General features: G+C 37.9%; 1 protein-coding gene across 5 annotated transcripts in view; it reads right to left on the minus strand.

Annotated features, from left to right (window-relative positions):
- LOC127795788 (probable cyclic nucleotide-gated ion channel 20, chloroplastic) overlaps window positions 1-25010 on the minus strand; it is a 61565-nt gene that overhangs the window by 29715 nt on the left and 6840 nt on the right. For all 5 annotated transcript variants that reach the window (XM_052327686.1, XM_052327687.1, XM_052327684.1 and 2 more), the window contains one exon: window positions 10111-10248. In XM_052327686.1, the coding sequence (XP_052183646.1) occupies window positions 10111-10248 (138 nt within the window). The remainder of the gene's footprint in view (window positions 1-10110; window positions 10249-25010) is intronic.

Consider the following 25010-nt stretch of genomic DNA (forward strand, 5'->3'; position numbering starts at 1 on the left):
TAGACATGGGATGTAGAGTGGAAATTCTGATTTCCTTTCTAAAGCAATTGGGATGATAAAAAAAATCAAGATCTGCAAAAGGGGATATCAAAATCTAATAAGAAAACAAAATTGGAGTTAAAGTCTGACCACTAACATGGTGCCAAAAGGGTAATAAGTATGCTTTGACAACATGAGTAGGTTTTAAAGATCACATTACTAGGAATGCACATGATATATGAAGAAGTTTGGACTTTTAAACACCTTAAAATTTCTCACTTTATTATTCAAATTGGACACATTTATATACAAATGGTAGTTGTTCATGTGGAAACAATTACACACAAAAAAAACTGTTACTTAGAAAATAAATAATTGTATAATGAATGGAAAATTGCTTCTATATTTCGTCTAATTGCCTAACTGTCTATATTCCTTGTACACGTTTATCTACACGCCCCCTCAACCTGGGCTGTAAATATTAAGAAAGCCCTAGCTTGGATCTTCACATCTTCAAACTAAGTCTTCAGTGGGTAGTGTTTGGTAGATCATTGGTATATAGGAAGTCCACCTTCAATTTTTCTTTTTATGAAGTGTCTGTTTATTTAGGTCACTTTAAACTGGTTGAGTGCTGCCGATATTTTAATTTGACGACTAAAATATTGGGTGTTTGAGAGGTCTCCTTGACAATGCTTCTGTTGTGCCTTAGTGTCGAAATACTTCTCCTTTGCGACATTCTAGATTTTTTGTATCGTCTCATGGAGGATGACATTTACTCTGACTTGTTGTGTCTTCATTAAGAGTATATTTATTTTACTAGTATTGCAATTAGCATCATCCTTCAATTCCTCTGGAGATATGATTGACAACAACCCCTCAAAGGCTTATTAGGATTTGATTTTATGCATCTCTTCTTTTTTGCGGGACTGGAGAGATGGTTGCGACTATGGCTGTAGTGATGGTGAATGAAGAAGAAGGAGATGACTGGAAATTTCTCTGTGATTGTGGCTCCATTTTGTGACCATCTTCGCCGCTCTCTCTCTCTCTCTCTCACCGTTTTGATACCATGAAGAAGTTTGGACTTTTAAACTCCTTAAAATTTCTCACTTTATTATTTGGATTGGACACATTTATACACAAATTGTAACTGCTCATACGGAAACAGTTACACAGAAAAAACTACCACTTAAAGAAATAAATAACTATATAATGAATGAAAAATTGCCTCTATATTTTGCCTAACTGTCTATATTTCTTGTACATGTTTTTCTATAATATATGTGCACACATTGTAGTTACTAAGGGTGCGCAGCGAACCTAATAGGCCCAAGAACCATACTAAACTAGAACAATTAGGCCTAGTCTGCTTCATTTTTCTAATACCATGCTTATGTCTTCGTTCTACATTTTAGAGAATAAAACAATGGTTTTATTTTTTGTTGTTGTATCAGTCTACCTAAACTAATTGGAGAACTAACCATTGGGAATGAATTACTACCCAACTAAGAATTGGTGTAATGCCTTGCTCTCCCGAAGCCTCACTAATTATCCAAAAACTTGGGAATTTTTTTAAATTTAATTAATCAATTTCCCACTACCCGACTAGAGGTAACTTAACCATGCAAGCCATGTTCTAGCTCATCAAGGGTTAACTTGGTTAAGTTCACGATTTAATCCTAACATCTAGTGGGTGAAACCCTTAATTTCATTTCTAACTTCATTTGGGTGAATTAATTTCATTTCTAACTTCATTTAATTAAGGGTGGCTAAAATCTGTTTTTCAGAGGTGTAGGATTGAACCTCATAAACTCATTTGATGTTTACAAACATTCTAGCTATTATTTAAAATCATTTCTCAACTTTTTCAAAACCTGCTCAAGTAGGTTTCAAAATCTACCTTTGGTACAAGGCTTCTTTAATTCAGTTGTGTCAGAAAATACCGAAATTCTCACTTATATTCAAGGATTTATCTGCTTGATTTGTGTTTCCATGTTTCCTTTCTAAGGGATTATATCTTGACTGTATCTTGTAAATCTTTCTTAATTTCAGTAGAAGCTAGATTAGGAAACTGCCTAATGTAGAAGGCTAAAATTAGATAGTTCTCCTTTCCCAATTGTATATAATCTTGTCACCCTACAAGGAGGAATGAGATTGGTTTTTTCCCGACTACTTTTGACATGGTATCAGAGTCCTAGGTTCATGTTCCTAGAGCCGGCCATCATGTTTGTTTTCTGGTTAGCTATAGCCGATAACAATATCCAATCCACTTTCATAGCTATCAAAACCCTACAACCATGACAGATTCAATGGAATCCAGTAGTACTTTGTTCTAGTGGAAATAATGGTATTCCTTCAAGTGGTCCCAGTTAATCTGAACGTTTCTGAAGGGTAGAGGGAAGCTAAGTCATCTATTTGGGATCGGACCTAAGAAGGAAGACCCCACATATGCAGCCTGGGACAAAGAAGACTCGTTGGTCATGTCTGAGCTTTGGAATTCCATGCTATCAGAGATCAGTGACACGGTGATGTTTCTATACTCTGCTGAGGAGATTTGGGATGCTATGAAGCTAACATACTCTAAAGTTCATTATGCTGCCAGATTTATGAGATAAGGACTAAGGTGGCAGCCACCAAGCAAGGATCTCGGTCAATCACCGAGTATGCCAACCTCTTGCAAACTTTGTGATAAGAGTTGGATCATTATCAATGTATCTAGATGAAGTGCAATGAGGATGCAGCTTTACAAAAAAGGTTTGTTGAAAAGGAGATAATCTATGATTTTCTTGCTGGACTAAACTTAGAGTTTAGATCCTTGGAAAGGATGATTTTCCCTCTCTAAATGAAACGATCTCAATTGTGCGTGCGGAAGAAGGGCGGAGAAGAGTGATGCTTGATACTTCATCTATAGAAAGTTTAGCACTTGTGATGGTAAAGGGTTCTAGCTTAGAGAAGCATCCTAGGGAGAAAAGGAAGGCGTCTGATTCATCAAAGGTAATTAACAGAAACTCCTTATGGTGCAGCTATTGCAAGAAGCCTTAGCATACCATAGAAAAGTGTTGGAAGCTCCATAGTAAGCCCCCTAAGGATGGACAATTAAGGGGCTAGGGGCAAGTTCATGTGGCTAGTAGCCAGCAACTTGTTGAGGGAAAGGTTCAAGACCAAGTAGAAATGATGGAGCTCAATAGAGAAGAAATTGAGAAACTCAGAAGCCTATTAGGGTCCTTGGAAAAGAAACCCGAAACAAGTACTTGCATTCTAGCTTTTACAGGTATATGTTCCTCTTCTCTTGTATTTCATGCTTCAGATACCAGCCTTCCAAATACATGGATTCTTGACTCTGGAGCCATAGATCATATGACCTGTTCCTACCATCGATTTATCACCTATACACCATGCCCTAGCACAAGGAAAATAACCATGGCAGATGGGTCATTGACAATTGTAGCTGGCCAAGGAAATGTTCCCATCAATAGTCATCTCACCCTTAAAAACGTTCTCCATGTTCCTAAACTTTTCACAAACCTTGTGTCCATCCAAAAGCTTACTATAGATTCTAATAGTAATGTCATATTTTATCCCTCTTTTTGTGAATTTCAAGAACAAGATAGGAGGAGGAAGATTGGGCGTGCTAGGGAGAGAGATGAACTATACTACCTTGAAGACCTTAGTAGACAGGTTCAAAAAAAGAAAGTTTCTCCTTTATCATTCCTAGTTAAGTCCGATAAAGATAAGTTGTGCCTTCATCACTTTTGTCTTGGTCATCCCTCTTTTAGGGTCCTTAAATTGTTGTTCCCTTTATTGTTCAAAGGATTAGATGTGGAGGATTATCATTGTGATGTATGTGAACTTGCAAAACATAGAAGAATCTCATTTCCTCTTACTAATAAAAGAAGTTATCTTCCCTTCACACTGGTTCACAGTGATATATGGAGCCCTTCCACTGTTCCTAACATTTAGAGAGCAAGATGGTTTGTCTCCTTTGTTGATGATTGCACTCGTGTGGTTTGGTTATTTCTTTTGAAAGCTAAATCTGAAATGTGCATTGTTTTTCCTGATAATTTACTCTTAGTAATAAAATGGTTTTGTTAATGACTATATGAAAATCAATCTCTATAAAATGGATTACATAAATGAGAAAATAACTTTTATAATATGAAGCAAGGCATGGATTATACAAATGAGAAAATAAATTTTAATATGTGAATTGTGAAGAAAGGTATGGATTATATGAATGAGAAAACAAACTTTTAATACATGAATTTTGAAGCAAGATATGAAATCCTATAAAAGAATCATTGAGTTTGGTTGAGTGATATTTATTTCAAAATATACTTTTGATAATCTCAACTTGCTTTCAAAAAGATCTAAATGAGGTTTTGTTAAAGTTTTCTATGTTTTCAAAAGGATAGTCGACTATGCTGTTAAGGATAGTTGACTATGTATAAGGATAGTCGACTATGCTGATTTGATCTGTCGACTATGTGAGGCATCTGTCGACTATTTCTTAATCTGTCGACTATTTCTTAATCTGTCGACTATCAAGTAAGGATAGTCGACTATGGCATTTCATCTGTCGACTATTTTTGTTCATAAAATTCAAAATTTTCTTCACATTTTTGCAATAGTCGATTGTGCATATGTATCTGTCGACTATGGGATTTTTGTGTTATAAGATAGTCGACTATGCGTTTTTGTCTGTCGACTATGTTTTGTTTTATTTGTAAAAATAGTCAACTATGCATTTTCTTCTATCGACTATGTGTTTCGCAGAAAGCTTCCAACGGCTATTTTTTCAAATCCCAACAGCTCCAAACGGCTAGTTTCTTCTTCAATCTTTATGGAAGCCTATAAATACAACTCAAGCAAGATCAAGAGAGGGCTAATGGATGGAAATGAATTGATTTGAGCTTACGGTTTATCTTCGTTTGTATTTACAGTGCTCTGTGCCTTCATTGTTATACTTTTCTCTCCAAAGCTTCATTCTATTATTGTTAATACATTCATTTAAGCCTTGTTTAATCTTGAGAGACATTGTAACTAAGAGATTCATCTCTTAGATTCTCTCATATTCTATATTTCTTATTCTTCCTAGCTTGTGTAGCTAGAGGGCCCATTTGAGTGGGAGGTTTTGTATTTTCCTAGTCTTGGACTAGAAGACCTACTTGGTTTAAATAGGGGGTTTTAGTGGATGGTTTGAAAAATCCTTAGTGAGGAACTAAGGTAGTGGATTAGGCTTGGGTTAAGCCGAACCACTATAAATCCTTTGTGTTCTTCTCTTGTGCTTGTAGTTTTATTTCATTTATTATTTCAACCAATTCAATAATCCTCACTTGCATCGAATTTTTCATCAAAAGGATTTCAAAGTTCTATCAAGTTTTTTTTTTTAAAATATCCAATTCACCCCCCCATCTTGGTGTGTGCCATAGAACCTACTGTTCTAACATTTCCCATCTTCTATAACATGGTCAAAACTCAATTTGGTGTTGAGATAAGGAGCAATTTGATAATGCCAATGATTACTTTAATCAGTCTTTATATTATTTTTTTTCATGAAAATGGCATAATCCATGAATCTTCTTGTGTCCATACTCCTCAAAAAAATGGGGTGGCTGAGAGAAAGAATAATCATCTTTTGGTTGTTATAAGAGCTCTTCTCTTCCAAAATAATGTTCCAAAACAATATTAGAGGAGAAGCAGTCTTGACAGCCACATATCTCATTAATAGGCTGCCCTCTAGAAGTCTTGACTCCTATGGTCCAATAATCTTCATGCAAAATTCTATCCTGGGGTCAATGTCTCTAATGGCCTTACTCCTAAAGTCTTTGGATGCCTATCCTTTGTTCATATTCATACTCCTCATCGTGGAAAACTTCATCCTCGCACCCTAAATTGTATCTTTGTTGGATACTCTTCCACTCAAAAGAGCTATAAGTGTTATCATCCTCCTACTAAGAAAGTTCTTGTCTTAGTTGATGTTACCTTTGTTAAAGATACTTCCTATTTTGTTTGTCCTTATATTCAGGGGGAGATTGTCTTCTTAGAAGACAAGGACAAGGATCTATTTATTCTTGATTTCTCTTCTTCTCTAAATCCATATTCTCCTTATTTGGTCTCTAATTCTAAGGACTTTTACAGGGCATGATACTCGCAAGGGGGGGGGGGGGGGGGGGGGGTGCAATTATCCAAATCTTCTTGTCCGCTACAAGTATATTCAAGAGGGAAGGCACCAGCTCCTCTACCTATGCAAGTTTCATCATCTTAAACAAGTCCTAACCCTAGTATTCCTATTCCCGAACCAAAACTTCTCACTAAACCTACAACTGATCCGAACCCAAGTGACTATGATAAACTTGATCCCAAGGATCTTGACCTTCTCATTGTTATCTGGAAGGGAACAAGGTCTTGTACCAAACACCCTCTACATTTGTTCTTATCCTATTCAAACATGTCTCCTAAGCACAAAGCCTTTCTTACTAGCCTAAACACAATCCCTATACCAAGGACCTTGTTCGAAGCAATAGGCAATGAGAATTGGAAGAGTGCCATGGAAGTAGAGATGGTAGCACTGAAAAATAATCAAACTTGAGAGTTGATGAAATTACCCAAGAGAAAGAATCTGGTGGGTTGCAAATGGGTGTACACTGTAAAATATAGATCAGATGGGTCCTTAGAAAGGTACAAAGCAAGGTTAGTTGTTAAGGGATATACACAAACATATGGGATAGACTATTTGAAAACATTTGCCCCAATGGAAAAAATGAATACTGTGAGAGTGCTTTTGTCCTTACTGCTAACCTAAGCTGGAAATTGCAGCAATTTGACGTCAAAAATGCATTCTTACATGGGTACTTAGAAGAGATCTATATGGAAGTACCACCTAGGTTAGACAAGAGAGAATGTAGTCTGAAGATTGAAAAAAGCTTTGTATGGATTGAAATAGTCACCAAGGGCGTGGTTTAGCCTGTTCACCAAAGACATGTTTGGTCTGGGATACAAACAAAGTCAAGGAAATCACACCATATTTATAAATCACTCGGCCACAGGGGGAGTGATTGCATTACTTATTTATGTGGATGATATCATAGTAACAAGAAATGATATGGCAGGAATGGAAATGTTGAGAGGCTGTTTGGTTAAGGAATTTGAGATTAAGAAGCTGGGCAGATTGAAATACTTTTTGAGTATTGAGGTGGCTCATTCTAAGCAAAGAATCTTTATCTCTCAACAGACATACATACTTGACTTGTTGACTGAAACTGGGATGTTGAGAAGTAGGGTTGTTGACACACCAATTGAACCCAATCACAAGTTAGGAGATGTTCCAGAAGATGCTACTATGGATAAAGGCTCTTATCAAAGGCTAGTGGGTAGGCTCATTTATCTCTCCCATACCTAGCCAAATAGGTTTATGCAGTGAGTGTGGCTAGTCAATTCATGCATAATCCTAAGGAAACTCATCTAAAAGCAGTGTATAGGATCCTACATTATTTAAATGGGACATCGGGTAAGGGTATATTGTTCAAGAAGGGGGAAAAGTTGTCTCTTGAAGCTTATACCGATGTTGACCATGCAGGGTCAGTGATTGATAAAAGGTCAACCTCAGGGTATTGCACATTTCTATGGGGTAATCTTGTGACTTGGAGAAGCAAGAAACAAAGTGTTATAACTTGATCAAGCGTTGAAACAGAGTTCAAATCAATGGCTTTAGAAATATGTGAACCACTTTGGATTAAGATACTGTTGAATTTTGACTTAGTAGCTGTTGATGTGGTTTAAAGAAGTCAAAATAAATTAAGATTATCCATAACCAATAAATTAGCAAATATCTGATATTGTTTGTTAGTTGTTTTGGCTGGATAGTATGCCATATTATTCTCCTTTTTATACTCATTTCAATTTACATTTTAGTTGTATAAATTGAAGTTTACGATTGAATAAAATATATGACTTTCGCTTTGGTATTTTTTCCCTTTCATTTTCTTCTTTCTTCATAAAATACCAACAAATGGTATCAGAGCCCTTCTTCTTGAGGGACCTGTGAGATTGAGTAAACCAAAAATGGAGGGTCCAAAGAAATATGCGTTTGTAGATGTTTCTCTTGAAGAAACATTACAGAAGAGTTCTTTTGGAGATTTTGAGGAAACAACTGCGTTAAAATCATCAAAAAATGTTGAGGTTGTGGACCAAGTTTCTCATAATGGAATTGCTTCTGCATCTGAGGTTGGTGTTTCTCAAGGTTCATCGTCAGCCTGGAAAAAAAGTTCTGGTTTGTCAGTGGAAGCTTTGGAAAAAATGATGGAAGATCCAACTATGCAGAAGATGGTTTATCCATATCTGCCAGATGAGGAATCCTTCTACATTTAAATGGATGTTGCAGATCACAACAACAAGAAGGAGAAACTAGAGCTGCTGCTTATCAACATGAGGAGGAGGAGTTATTTTAACTCTAGTAAAAAATAACCATATCCATGCCTATGCCCCCAAAAAATGCCTATACCCAAAAAAAATGCCTATGCCTCAAAACCCATAACCATACCTATGCTTCATAACTATAAAATCATAAAATGCCCATATGTTATATCCAAGACGTGTCAAAATTTAAAATTTATATTTGCAGCCTCAAAGTCAAGGAGGAGTGTTGAATTTTGACTTAGTAACTGTTGATGTGGTTTGAAGAAGTCAAAATAAATTAAGATTATCCATAACCAATAAATTAGCAAATATCTGATATTGTTTGTTAGTTATTTTGGTTGGATATTATGCCATATTATTCTCCTTTTTATGCTCATTTCAATTTAAATTTTAGTTGTATAAATTGAAGTTTACGATTGAATAAAATATATGACTTTCGCTTTGGTATTTTTTCCCTTTCATTTTCTTCTTTCTTCATAAAATACCAACTTACATTTTAGTTGTATAAATTGAAGTTTACAATTGAATAAAATATATGACTTTCGCTTTGGTATTTTTTCCCTTTCATTTTCTTCTTTCTTCATAAAATACCAACAGATACTCTTGGAAGACCAGAGGATAAGTGCATAGCACCTATGAGGCTCTACTGTGACAATAAATCTGCTATTAACATTGCTCATAATGTAGTATAACATGACTTGACAAATCATATTGAAGTAGATAGACATTTCATAAAGGAAAAGCTAAATAGTGGCTTAATTTGCAAACCCTTTGTATCTACCGATGATCAACTTGCAGATATTCTTACAAAAGATCTGCCTAGCCATGTGCGTCAAAGGTTATTGAGCAAGATTGAAATGCAAGACGTTCACTCAATCTTGAGGGGGAGCGTCAGAAAATACCGAGATTCTCACTTATATTCAAGGATTTATTTGCTTGATTTGTATTTCCAGATATTATATCTTGACTGTATCTTGAAAATCTTTCTTAATTTCAGTAGAAGCTAGATTAGGAAACTGCCTAATGTCGAAGGCTAAAATTAGATAGTTCTCCTTTCCCAACTGTATATAATCTTGTAACCCTAAAAGGAGGAAATGAGATTGGCTTTTTCCCAGCTACTTTTGACAAGTTTCTATGTTGCAGTTCCTCTCCAACACTTTTGTTTAATTCAGTTATTTGACCCATCAAATGTCATTCAAAAATTACACATATGTCATTGGCTTCCTCTTTTAAAGGACTAAAACATATTTAAAATCTCAGATCATTTGGGCTTCCTTTGAATCATCAAATAATTTTCAAAGTCAGCAATCATTGGTCTGTTCCTGTTTTGACACCTTCTTGCATTTTAATTATTTGACTGACCAAATCTTATCCAAAATTTGCAAATTTTATACCACTGGAAAGCTATTTCAAATATCTACAACATATCAAAATTTCCTGTTATTTCAAAATCATTTGACCCCTCAAATCAATCATCAAAATGAAACGTTTTCTGCAATCTCAGAAACAGCACATTGTTCACATTTTGCAACAGCAAGTTTTGAAACCTACCCTCCAGGTTTCAAAACCTAGACCCCTGTTTGCATTTTGGCAAACTTCACATGCCATCTGTTTTTCTGGTTACATGTACCTAGTGAGACTTACAAAAAAATATTTGTGCTGTTTCAATGATCTTATAATAATAATAAAAAAGAGAGTATTTCAAGATAGAATGCTTACTTGAGGAAGAGGTAATACAGCAAATAAGTCAATAAGAAAGTATCCAGAAAGATAATTGAGAGCAATTTTTTTAGGATGGTCAACTAAGTCTCCAGCACCAACTACTCTAGACTCTGGAGCAACATATGCCAGCCGGAACTGCAACATTCAAAGTAGCTATGGTTATCATCCTTTAAACAGTATGATCCAAATAAATAATATCGAATTATGAATGACTCAAAGCAAATCTGGGAGTGCTCAATGTTACCTGATGTGCGTCATACAATGTAATGATTACAAAATAAATCTAATCAAATATCCTTTTCCATACTTTTCTAATAAATACCTTCTTTGACTAGCAATAAAAGTTGACCAACGCTTAACAGAATTCTTATGATCTAGGAACATGGGACAAATCTATACAAGATAAATGCTAAATTTCATATTGAAACTGACTTCTATCCTGACTAAATTCTCCTGTTAAACACATACCATACCATGTCACAAAACTCTCAACAAGCAGAATCTAGAAGTTTCCAGATCAATGGATTATTAGATATGAATTACAAGCATTCAAAACTAATTTATTTTATATTCATAGGGAAGGGAGCATAAAGCAAAGCTACTTAGCAGTTTTGCCAGCAAGTACAGATTCTCTCAGTTAAAAGTGAAGATGGTCAGGCAATTCCATTCTTCATCAAAATCACAGTTTGCAGAATTATATGTACTAGAGTTCACAGCACCAGTTAAATAATAACAATTTGCTATGATGTCTCAGAAAACCTCTCCAAGAGGGTTACTGATGTAGGCGCACCTACAACCCTCAATGAACACACTCAAAACTCGAATTGCAAACACAAAAAAGGATCACCAATTCTTATTCCCCAAAGCAACTAAAAAAAACCTACAATGACTGAAAAGTGTTTAAATACTGTTAACCTAGATCTCACCCTTATATATGATCACTCAATCACTCAAACTTACCTAGCGACCTCTCTCTAATCAGCAATGAATAGAAATCAGAATTCAATCAAGAAACAATCAAGAATTGCACACAACACACAAGATTATCCTAGTTCGGTCTCAATTAAAGACCTACATCCAGATTGGCTTTGCCCTTGCTTTCTCCACTATCTTGAATGCCAATACACGATTACATGTGCCACCAATACCCAACTCTCACCTAGCCTATAGACCTGAAAGCTATATAGAGTTGTATATAAGAAAGATATTCACTCCTTCTCACTGCACATTCTCGCCCCAAGACAGATTGAAAACCCACAATAGAAAGCACACCCCAAAGCCTACCTCTCGGCCCCTATTTATAAGCAATTGGGGGCGGGAGAACCTACCTGACTGACTGCCCAAAATGGCAGTTACAACAACCTCGGTCAGACCTAATTTAAAAAATAAAACCTTCTATAAGATAAAACAAAAAATACAACATGATATTTCCCTCACATTACAAACCCTAATCTAGTACAAATGTATCCTAACAAATACGATGCCCTGGCGGGCTACAGACTCCAAATAGATTGGATCTTACAGAACACGCCCAAAACAAAAAAATAACCCAAACGTAAAATAAGGAAATCGTAAATAATCATAAAAGGCAATTTCAAATGGCTAAAACATGATATTTCGATTCGGCTTGTCGAGCTACCCCAAAAGCATATATTATGGGTTGAGAACGGACACCGTATGCAAATTCCTATGCCCATAATACCAAACACCAACCTCTACGATCATATCTTCAAATTCTTTCCATCGTGCTTGTCCAAATACGCTAATGCAGCTCGATCCACATCATTCTCCCCGGGGGCAATGCGATTCGTCCTCGAATCTGGAACAGCAGTGTCAGAGCCATCATCCTCGTCCTCTTAAGGAAGCAAATGTTGCACATTGAAGACATCAGAAGTGCGGATATGACTGGGCAGCTACAATCTATGCACATTGGGATTGATCTTCTCGATAATCTCAACCGGCCCAATGGTGCGTGCAAATAGTTTAGAATACTCATGCGCAGAAATACGATCCTTTGTCAGAACTACCCAAACATAGTCCCTCACCTCAAATTCCACATGACGCCGATGACGATCCGCGGACTGTTTGTACTTGCAGGCAGACTCAACCAAATGGGCACGAGTTTCCGCATGAACGTGTTGTAGATCACGAACAAAATCAACAACCCAACCATGTAATCGGGTTTTTGAAGGTAGAGTAAGCAAGTTCATCGGACCACGTGGTAATACACTGTAGACAACTTAAAAAGGACTAAAACTCGTGCTGTGATTTTGAGCATGATTATGAGTAAACTTTGCCTGACTGAGGCGCTAATCCCAAGAACGGATGTTGTTGTTGACCAAGCACCATAACAAATCACCCAAAGACCAGTTCATGACCTCAGTTTACCCATTAGTCTGTGGGTGATAGGCACTATTGAAATTGAGTGAAGTATTAATAGTCTTCCATAAACTCTGCCAAAAATGGCTGAGGAAGCGAGTATCACGATCCGATACAATAGAGGTTGGCAGCCCATGAAGATGGTATACCTCCCGAAAGAATAACTGTGCTACATTAACTGCATCTATTGTTTTCTTGCAGGGAATGAAATGCACCATTTTGGAGAAACGATCAACCACCACAAAAATAGAATCGTTGCCCTGCTGCATCCGTGGCAACCCCAACATGAAATCCATACTAATATCCGTCCACGGTGCAGAGGGAATCGGAAGGGGACGATAAAGACCCACATTAGTGGCCTTTCCCTTTGCCATGTGACAAACCCGACACCATGCTACAAACCGTCCCACCTCACGTCGAATAGTCGGCCAGAAGAATGATGCAGTGATGAGAGCTATAGTTCTATCACGCCCCACGTGACCCTCCCCATGAAACTCCTCAATTAATTTCAGTTGAAGACTGCAATCAAGAACACACAACTGAACTCCTTTGAAAACAAAACCGCCCTCCAGAATGAATCGAGGATGTGGGCCCTGCAATAGATGGGAGTAGATAGGACCAAAATACGAATCATCAGCATACAAAGAAGGAAAAGTGTCAAACCCCCGCACTACATCCTGAAGGCTAGTAAATAGGCCATGATGACGACTCAATGCATTTGCCACCCTATTAGACGACCTCACCTGATGTTTTATAACAAAATTGAACTCCTACAAGAAGGCTACCCAGGCTGCATGACAGGCGGATATAGAATCCTGACTACCCAAATGCTTCAAAGTCTCGTGGTCACTATACAAGATAAACTCTTGCTGAAAAAGGTAATGCCTCTAATGCCGAATGGCCAAAACGACGACAAAGAATTCAGCATCATAAGTGTTATACCTCCCTTGAGCCCCTACAAGCTTCTGACTGAAATAAGCCACGGGTCTGCCATCTTGACTAAGAACTGCTCCAATGCCCAATTTCAAAGTGTCACAATGAAGAGCAAATGGCTTGGAGAAATCAAGCAAGGCCAAGACAGGTGCGGTAGTCAACTGCTCCTTGATCACCTCAAACGCCCTCTCAGCTTCCAGCGTCCACTCGAACTTGGCTTCTTTCATACAATCAGTTATGGGTGCCATAATAGTATCGAAGTGCTAAATGAACCGCTAATAGAATGATGCTAACCCATGAAAGCTACGCACTTCCGTGATCGATTGAGGACGAGGCCACTGCCAAATTGCCTCAACCTTTTCTGAATCCACTACTACGCCACTAGTAGACACAACATAACCCAAAAACAGAACCCGATCAGTGAAGAAAATACACTTTTGAGGGGCTGCATAAAACTGTTCGCTACGCTAGACCACAAGAACCTCCCGTAGGTGACAGGAATGAACCTCTTCTGATGCACTGTAGACCAAGATATCGTCGAAATAGACAACCACACATTTATTGATGAGTGGACGCAAGGCTTAGTTCATCACATGCATGAATGTGCTGGGCGCATTGGACAACCCAAAGGGCATAAGCAGCCACTCATATAGACCCTCCCGTATCTTAAAGGCTGTAATATCCCGAAACAAAAATGAATAAATATATAATTATTTCATAGCATATTTGATGGCGATAATGGAATCTAGGAGACAGTTTAAGGGTACTAAATAGTCGAATCAGTAGGAGGGAGTACCCCAAGACGTGCATGTGTTAAAAGAAAGAGATACCCAAAGCAAGCATATTAAAATAAGATTTTTAGTGTCAAAAGAAGTCAAATCAAGAATGATTTGCGGTACAGCTTCGAATCAGACTGAAAAATCGAATTGGCATAAGAGGCTTTCGGGAAGTCAACAGAACCATAAGGGGGCTCCGATTTTATGCAAGGACCAACCTCGAAGTGATTTCAAGATGAAACAATAGCCCGGTGAGGACACTGGGGTAAAATCGTCCTTATCGAGTAAGCCTTGAGTTATTAATTTTGCATTTTAAGTATCGTAATGTAAATTAATTTGATGTTTGAGAATGTAATTAAAGAATTTCCCAAGTGGAATTAAGAGGAAGTTTGGGACTTAAATGTGTAAATTCCCATATTTTATTGGTATAATATATATAAGTCATGTATATATATATATATATGTGCAAGTGGGATGGAAAGCTTAATGGTTAAGCTTTGTGAAGTGGGATGAAAAGCTTAATGGTTAAGTTTTGTGAAGTGGTGCAAGTGGGAAGTAAAAGTGATGGGAAAGTGATGGACAACAAACTTAATAGCTAAGTTTTCTATGCAAATGGATGGCTATATATATAGATGGAGAAATGAGAAGGAGAGCAAGCAAATGGCAATGGCCAAATGAAGGTAACAAGTGAAGATGGCCGAGAGCTTGGAATTAGGAAAGAAATTATTCGGGCATGCACATCAATGAGGCTTTAAAAGCTAAGTTAAGGTGAGTTTTGGAATTTTTTATATTCTTAGAAAAATATTTTAGGAATTTTGGTATAAAGATATTTGGAAAAATATTTGAATAGATATTTATTTTAGAATATTAGTGAGGAAGAATGGGAGAAAAATAAAGAAAATGTGAGGAAATTAAGAAAAAAATTAGATTTATGATGTTTATTTGGGTAATATGATGATTAAGGTGCTTTGAGGCTTGAGGTGAAACGACTTGTGCAAATTTTAAAGTTGGCACGAAAATCAAGATATTCTGAGATACGTTCGAGGTAAGTAGTACTACTCAACTGGATTTAGTTTTATGAAAAGGGCTTCTAAGTGGTTCGATCCCAAAAGCTAATTTTATGTAAATGGTTTTTATCATATTGTCATGTCTTGATGTGAATATATTATGTAGATTGCATTTACATATTGATGATGAAATATGCATATGAGCACGATGAGATTCACGGTCATACGTTACATGGGTTTGGGATTAGGGACTGGTGTCGTTGCTTTGCCAAAGGTGCACCTATATACCTCGGTCTAGCAAAGAGATTGTAAAAATGGCAGGTAATCTTAAGGTGCAGCCGACCCAAACATGAGAGTTATGATGTTACGTACATTGCATTCATACACGTGCATTAAATGTTTTATTCCCTTCCTTAGATGATTCATCATCTAACTTGGGCTTTGTCCCTAGAATATTCAAACGTTTTAGATGGAGATTGTAGCAGAAACAAGGATGAATGAGGCATGAAATGGTATTTAGCAAAATGCATGATAAATTGAATGTATGTTATGTAGCTCATGTATTTAAGTTATGCTACTTTGAATTCTAAACGTTTTGAGGAATGATGATGTGTAACCTCATTTATGGTGAATGATGATGTATAATCTCATTTATGGTTAATGATGATGTATAACCTTATTTGTGAATAATGTTAAGATGTTAGGTTCGATTCTAGCTTCCGCACTTGATGTTTATGATGATTCTCTTTCGAGATAGATATATGAAAATTTTGGGATGGATATGAAGAATGATATGCTTTAGCAATAGTTTTTAAGAAAAAAAATTTATTATCCCATAATTGTCTTAAGTTATAATACGCTTGAGAAAGTGGGGTGTTACAAAGGCTGTCTCCCATTCATCCCCAAGCCGTACCCTAATCTGGTGATATCCACTCTTCAGATCTAGTTTCGTGAATACAGTCGCTCCTGCCAACTGATCAAGCAAATCATCAAGTCGAGGAATGGGAAAACGGTAGCGCACTATTATCTTATTGATGGCTCTGCTATCCACACACATCCTATAACTTCCATTCTTTTTCGGGACAAGTAGCATAGGTACAACGCAGGGATTGAGGCTTTCCCGAATGTAGCCTGCTGGAAATATGCTTAAATCAAGGGAGATTTGACTTTGATCCTAGAATATTCTAGGATTTATCTTTTATGTAAATATTATGTAAATATAGTAAGTAAAAGATGTAAATTAGGATATTGTCTATATTTAGTTTATTTCTTTCCTTCTTTGTTCATAATCCTCTCTTTAAAAGAGGATGTTGTTCTTGCTTATGTGAATCAATCAAGCTATATTATCCTTGATTAGTTCTAAGATGGTATCAGAGCTTCAGATTTAATCTCAGCCATCCATTACCTAGGCCCTTTGCCCTTTGCCATACCTTGCGACTGTCGGAGCCTCTCTATTGGCCGCTGAAGCTCGGAGCTAGCCACTTTCAGTCAATCGGTTGCGGCCACCCAGATCGCCTAGCCGTCACTGCTCTTGGGACTCCTGGTCGCTGCTACCCAAGGCAATCTTCTCTCCATTGTCAATCGCCAGGATCATTTCTACCTCCTGCGAGTGCAAGTTCTCTCTGAGCGAGATCGTTTCAACCGCCAGATCGTTTCAGGAAGGAGACGCCCACTTCGATTGGGTCTGTTGGGTTTGCTTCAGCCACCGATTGATTGCGGCCTTTCTCCCTTACTGCCTACTGCTTGCTTCAGCCACCGGTTGCTTGCGGTCTCTCTACCTCAGCCACCTACTGCCTTGGCCATCGTCCAGATCTTGGTAACCTTATTGTTCTTTTTTTTTCCACTCTCAAATGATAAGCTATGTCGGAAGTTACTTCTGAAACTACCCTAAACCCTACTGCTGCCATCCAAACAAAAATTCCAGCAACCCAACCAAACCATTCTAGCACCCATTCTGTCCAAATCACCACCATTTGTTTAAATGGTGATAATTTTCTTCGCTGGTCTCAATCTATCCGGATGTATATCCGTGGGCAAGGAAAAATTGGCTACATCACGGGAGACAAGAAGGAACCTGCAATGGATGACCTAGCACATTCCATTTGGGATGCTAAAAATTCTATGGTCATGACTTGGCTGGTCAATTCTATGGATGAAGATATTAGTTCCAATTATATGTGTTATCCTACTGCTAAGGAACTGTGGGATAATGTAAATCAGATGTACTCTAATCTGGGTAACCAATCTTAAGTTTTTGAGTTAACTCTGAAGCTGGGAGAGATTCGGCAAGGAGATGATTCTGTTACTAGGTACTTCCATTCTTTGAAAAGATTGTGGCAAGATCTTGACCTCTTCAACACTTATGAGTGGAAATCTACTGAAGATTGTAATCACCACAAGAAAATGGTTGAAGATGGTCGTATTTACAAGTTTCTTGCTGGTCTTAATATCGAATTTGATGAGGTGCGAGGGAGGATTATTAGCCGATCCCCCCTTCCTCCTATTGGTGAAGTATTTGCTGAGGTTAGAAGGGAAGAAAGTCGAAGGAGTGTCATGCTTGGCAAAAAAACTGTTGGTGAGTCGATTGAAAATTCTGCGTTGTTTACTGATTCTACTGCCTTCAAGGCTGCAAATTACCAGCGTAGGAGCAATGAACGGCCTCGGGTTTGGTGTGACCATTGCAACAAACTACGCCATACTTGTGAGACCTGTTGGAAAATTCATGGCAAACCTACAAATTGGAAGAGCAACAAGCAAGGAGACAAGGGCAGTAACCGTGGGGTCCCCACTGCGAATGAGGTTGACACAAGTCCCTTCAACAAAGAGCAGATTGATCAACTCTTGAAGCTGTTACAATCCAGTTCCTCATCTGGTATTCCTAGTGTTTCCTTGGCACACACAGGTAGAAAATCTAACACTCTTTCTTGTCTACATTCCTCTCCATGGGTTATTGACTCTGGAGCCTCCAATCATATAACTAGTTCTCCTTATTTATTTAATACCTATCATCCTTGCTCTGGCAATGAAAAAATCAAAATTGCCGATGGAAGTTTTTCATCTATTGCAGGAAAAGGAATTATTAAACTAACCGAGAAAATTAATCTCAATTTTGTCCTTCATGTTCCTAACTTTGCCTGCAATCTTTTGTCTGTTAGTAAACTTTGCAAAGATTCTAACTGTCGTGTTACCTTTTTTGAATCCCATTGTGAATTTCAGGACCAGAACTTGGGGACGATGATTGGGCGTGCTAGGATGATTGAAGGTCTTTACTACTTTGATGAAATTTCGTCTGGTAATAAAAAAGCTCTGGGCTTTAGTAATACTAGCTCAATTCCTGTTCACGATACAATTATGCTATGGCATCTTAGACTAGGACATCTTAGTTTTGCCTATTTGAAACGTTTGTTTCCTGAATTATTTAAAGGAATGAATTGTTCTTTTTTTCAATGTGAAAGTTGCATTTTAGCAAAAAATTATCGTTCTACATATTTCCCAAAACCCTACCAAGCATCCAAACCTTTTTATATAATTCATAGTGATGTTTGGGGTCCATCTAAAATTTCTACTCTATCTAGAAAAAAATGGTATGTTTCCTTTATAGACGATCATACCCGTTTGTGTTGGGTTTATTTGATGCACAAAAAATCTGAAGTGGAATATTTATTCAAAAATTTTTACACTATGATTGAAAACCAATTTCAAACCAAAATTAGCATTTTACACTCTGACAATGGCACCGAGTATTTCAATGAGCATTTGGGGGATTTTTTGAAAACAAAAGGTATTTACCACCAATCTACTTGTCGACATACTCCTCAACAAAATGGCATTCCTGAACGTAAAAATAAACATTTACTCGAAGTAGCACGTGCCATCATGTTTTCTATGCATATTCCAAAATACTTATGGGGTGAAGCTGTTTTAACAACATCCTATTTGATAAACAGGATGCCTACTAAAGTATTAAAGTACCAAACACCCCTTGAGTGTCTAAAAGATTTTTTTCCTAACACTAGATTACATTCGGACCTCCCTGTCAAAGTTTTCGGATGTACTGTGTATGTTCATATCCCTGCTCAATTTCGCTCAAAACTTGATCCTCAGGCTGTCAAATGTGTTTTCTTGGGCTATACCTCTCAAAAAAAGGGCTATAAGTGTTATGATCCTCTCACAAAAAAGATCTACGTGAGTATGGACTCATGAATCACATGTTTCTGATAATAGTCACGTAGGAGATTCTAGTTCCTTGATGCCAAGTAAAGGGGTTTCTCGGGCAGGGGGAGAATTACTACAAACTGATCATCATGATTTAAATTCTGAGCTTCAGGTTTATACCAGGAAGAGATTTCATCAAATGAACAAAGACTTGAATGTCAATCCTGCACAAAATCAGTCTGAAAACCTGAGAAATGGCACTGTAAGTTCAGGAAATCCCACTTCAACATTTAGTCCACCTCCTTCCACTTTACCTAATAGTTCTCAAGTTGATTCTTTAACTATTTCCAATCATTTACCTACTATTTCTGATCTTGATATTCCTATAGCAATTAGGAAAGGTGTCAGAAGTTGCACTAAATATCCTATTGCTAAATATCTCTCCTACCACAGACTATCAAAGAATCATAAGGCTTTCACATCTAGGATTTCACACTTGTTTGTGCCAAGGAATATACAGGAAGCTTTGGATGATCCAAACTGGAAATTAGCAGTTAATGCTCTAAGGAGAAGTGGTACTTGGGAGATAGTTAACCTGCCCAAAGACAAAAAAGTAATAGGGTGTAAATGGGTGTTTACAATAAAATGTAAGGCGGACGGGAGTGTTGATAGGTACAAAGCCAAACTAGTGGCTAAAGGCTTCACCCAGACTTATGGGATTGATTATCAAGAGACCTTTGCTCCTGTTGCAAAAATAAACTCTATTAGAGTCCTGTTATCTCTTGCAGTAAATTCAGATTGGCCCCTACACCAACTTGATGTCAAAAATGCGTTTCTTAATGGTGATCTTGAAGAGGAGGTCTTCATGAGCTTGCCATCGGGATTCGAAAATAAATTTGGGAGTGACAAAGTATGTAGACTGAAGAAATCCCTGTATGGTCTCAAACAGTCCCCAAGAGCATAGTTCGAACGCTTTGGAAAGGCAGTTACTAGTTATGGCTTCCTTCAAAGTCAGGCAGATCACACTATATTTTATAAACATTCAAAGAATGGTAAAGTTGCAATTTTGATTGTTTATGTTGATGACATTATTTTAACTGGTAATGATGAGACAGAGTTAGCAGTCCTCAAGCAGAAACTTGCAAAGGAGTTCCAAATCAAGGACCTAGGGATCCTAAAATACTTCCTTGGAATGGAGTTTGCAAGATCCAAAGAATGCATCTTTGTTAATCAGAGAAAATATGTTCTTGACCTTCTTGGAGAAACAGGTTTACTTGGTTGCAGGGTGTCAGAGACTCCCATCGAGCCTAATGTGAAACTATATGCTGCCAAATCTGAAGAAGTAAAGGACAGGGAACAATATCAGAGACTTGTGGGAAGATTAATCTACTTGTCTCATACGCGACCTGACATTGCTTTTGCAGTAAGTATGGTGAGTCAATTCATGCACTCGTTAGGGCCAGAGCATTTTGAAGCAGTCTACAGAATCCTAAGATATCTAAAAGGGACTCCTGGAAGAGGCTTACTGTTCAAGAAACATGGCCACCTACAAGTTGAGATCTACACTGATGCAGATTGGGCAGGAAGTGTCAATGATAGGAGATCTACTTCAGGCTATTGTTCTTTTGTTGGGAGAAACCTAGTCACCTGACGAAGCAAAAAACAAAATGTGGTGGCTAGAAGTAGTGCAGAAGCAGAGTTCAGAGCTGTTGCTCATGGAATTTGTGAGGGAATGTGGATCAAAAGGATACTTGAAGAACTGAAGTTTCCTCAGTCGAAACCAATAAAAGTCTATTGTGACAACAAGGCTGCCATCTCTATTTCTCATAATCCGGTGTTACATGATCGTACAAAACATATAGAAATGGACAAACATTTCATCAAAGAGAAGCTCAATGCTGGAATAATATGCATGCCATATCTTCCAACAACTGAACAAATTGCTGATGTTCTAACTAAGGGTCTTCACAAGAATCAATTTGATAAACTTATTGGCAAGCTAGCTATGGAAGACATCTATAAGCCAGCTTGAGGGGGAGTGCTGGAAATATGCTTAAATCAAGGGAGATTTGACTTTGATCCTAGAATATTCTAGGATTCATCTTTTATGTAAATATTATGTAAATATAGTAAGTAAAAGATGTAAATTAGGATGTTGTCTATATTTAGTTTATTTCTTTCCTTCTTTGTTCATAATCCTCTCTTTAAAAGAGGATGTTGTTCTTGCTTATGTGAATCAATCAAGCTATATTATCCTTGATTAGTTCTAAGATAGCCCTTACTTACCAACTCCTCCACCTGCCTCCTCAACTCTTCATGTTCTGCAGGGCTCCTACGATAATGCAGGCGATTTGGCAATGCAGCACCTAGAACCAGATCAATCTAGTGTTGTATATCCCGTAAAGAAGGAAGACCTTCAGGCAGATCATCCAGAAATACATCACAAACCTCAACCATCAAAGTGACAGCTTTGGGGTGAAGACCTGCCCCCTCGGCTGCCGTAGGAACCGCTGACACTCCCGCCGCATCGACTCCCACCAGCAACAAAACCACTCCCGACTCGAACATCTCCTGAACAAACAATGAACGGGAAAGAAAATTGCTACTGTCCCCAGTTGAGGGTGTGCATGAAGGCTCCTTATAGGGTAGTAACACAATTTTCTTGCCCGAAAATGAAAAGCTATAAGCATTACGCTAGCCTTCATGTTGCACATCCCGATCAAATTGCCATGGACACCCCAACAGTAAATGACACGCATCCATAAGCACCACATCACACCAAACTGTATCACGGTACACATTACCATTGGAGAAGGTAACCGACACACATCGTGTGACAAAAATTTCATTACCTCACTTAAGCCACGCCAAACTGTAAGGTGTTGGATAGGGCTCAGTCAGTAAGTTCAACTTCTGAATAGCTACCTTGGACATAACATTCTCGCAACTACCCGAATCTATGATAAATCTGCAGACCTTCCCCCAATAGTACATGTAGACTAGAAAATATGATTCCGTTGAAAATCGTCAAATGGACTGCACGGTGTGAGACATATCCGTCACACTACCAGAAGGAGACCTGAATCTCCAGTCACCACTTCTTCAGTCTCATCTGCCTTGTTTGTCACCTCTTCTGCTGCCTCCACCAACTTGTCTGCTAACAAACCTGGTCGTGCTCAACCATTTGAAGGGCTCTCTCTTTGCATATGCCCTATACCCCCACAATTATAACATTGTAGACTGTCACTGTAATACCCAAGAATTTCTAAAGGACTCGAGAGTAAATTATCTTGAGGCAAAAATGGAATTTACAGATAAATTGAGGTTATAGGATAATTTCTTACCATTATGAATGACAGAGACTACAAGGAGTGCCCTGGAGCCGAGATGTTTAAGGAAAATGAGATGGTATTAACGAGCATTTCGAGGCATGATTTATGGAATCGAAAGAAATTTAATTAGAAACAATTTTCATACAGCTAAAATATAGCTATGATTTGGGCTGAAAAACCGAATTATCGCAGAAGACTTCCGGGAAGTCAACGAAACCTCAAAGAGGTTCATATTTAGTATGTAGAACAACCCTTCATTAGTTTCGGGAAGAAATAAAAGGGTTTATGGTCAAAACGTAGATTCGGACCTAAGTGCAATTTCTTAATTTTGGTGGAGGGAGGATGAAATGAAGTTTTTTCGGAATCTTTGGGGATGCAATGGAAAGTATAAAATTTGTAGGTCACAATAGAACTATTAGGAAGCTCAGGGGCTTCAAGGAAAGGACCAAAGTGCTAAATGGAAAAAGGCTGGGGTCAAAGTGCAATTTTTCAAAATTACACAGAGAAATCTGCCATGGCCGACCAAGCTTCCACCACCACCTCCCATCACTGAATTCGGTGGCGAAAGACTCGAGAAAAGTGGCCTAGGATGCTCTTGGGTCAAGCCTAGGCCGACATTTGCCACAAGGGTGACCAATTTTGCATGATTTCCGACTGTTTCTTGGCCGAAATTTCGATACGTTGAATCCGTGTTTGGTGGTGTTTTTGGACTAATCCGGGGCAGGTAGAAGCCCCAGGGAGGTTGGATTGACCATCCATGAGCATTTGAAGGCTCGAAATCGCTTATAAATATAAGTTTTTAGAGATGGCCGAGATAAGGCAAAAATTAAATTTTCAGATCCGAGAGTTTGAAAAAAAATTGAGGGAAGGTGATAAAGGGCTTTTGTTCCCCATGTCCAGAGGATCATTTCTGGAAAATTTGAGCAATTTTCGTTGAGAGATGAGGGAGATATGAAGCTTCGTAGGAAAAACGGGCTTCGCCGGAAAATGGGTTTGAGCAGTTAGAAAATAGCTCCGATCGAGGCATTTGAAGCTATAATCTTGTAAAGGATGAAGAGAGGAAGGCGTAAGTTCAAATGGGAGGCAAAATGGAGCTCAAACGAAGGAGATATGGCCATAAAACCAGAGCTATTCGGAATCTTGCCGAGGAAGAAGACCTGCGCGTGCAGTGCACGTGCCAGCCAGGCCCCACGAGTAGGGGTGCATGGAAGGTCAAAAAGGGGAGCATGAGGGTGCGTCTCTTGCTAAAAAAATTTGGAAAAAATCAAGAAAAATAAAATAAAGGGAGTTTGTGTTCAAAGTGTTAGTGTTTGCCTTTCTAGTTTCTCGATTTTCGCAACGACCAGCCTCGTTTTGCGTGCAAACGAAGCTTCGGGGTAAGTTCTGAAATTTTCCTTTAAAGTTCTTAAAATATTATGAATTTTTGTGAAAAAAGATTTGAGAAATTAGTTAAGCAAGTATTTATTTGAAATTTTAAAGAGGAAAATGGGAGAAAAATGGAGGAAAATATGAAGAAATTGAGGTATTTATGTAATCCTTGTACATATATGATTTATAGGATCATTGTGCTCGAGGTTAAGTGGTTTGTGTGATTTTTTAGGTTTGGCACGAAAATCAAGATCGAGCATGCAAATTGAGGTGATGCGCATTTTTTAAGGTATTTCAAACTTCGTACTAAAGGTGAGTGGTTTTACTCCAAAAGCTTATATATGTTATATGTTGCCTATGTTGAGCATGATAGTCATGAAAGTGGCTAAGTTATATGTATTTTATACATATCTTGTCATATCAGTACATATATTGTTGCATCGATAGTTATGATATTTCATTCAGCATGATATTATTGGCATATCGATACTTGTGTCAGGATGGGATGTCGTCCTGATAGTATAGTCGTAATTCCCCAAGGGCAACTGATAGAACAACGTTAGGATTATCTTGAAAGCATGTCAGGATTCTGCTTAGGGTTTTGTGTCTGGCAAGAGGGCCAGGGAAGTTACACTAGGGTATATGATTGTTCATGTTATTGCATCATACATTCATGTATCATTTTTCTAAACCCTCACTAGAAAATTTATCTTCTAATTGGGTTATGTCCCTGGAACATTCGAACGTTCCAATTAGGATTTGCAGCTATGACAAGGGGATGATTGAGATGTGACAGCAAGTGATGATGTGGTCGATGAGTCCGACGAGTTGTTCCAGTTTTGCTCCTTAGCAAGGATTCAGGAAGTGTTTTTAGTCATGTTTAGAATATTATCTTATATTAATGATCATGTATAATTGTTATAGTTTAATGTATTTATGAGGCATCA

Source organism: Diospyros lotus, chromosome 2, assembly GCF_014633365.1.
Source record: "Diospyros lotus cultivar Yz01 chromosome 2, ASM1463336v1, whole genome shotgun sequence".
Lineage (NCBI taxonomy): Eukaryota > Viridiplantae > Streptophyta > Magnoliopsida > Ericales > Ebenaceae > Diospyros > Diospyros lotus.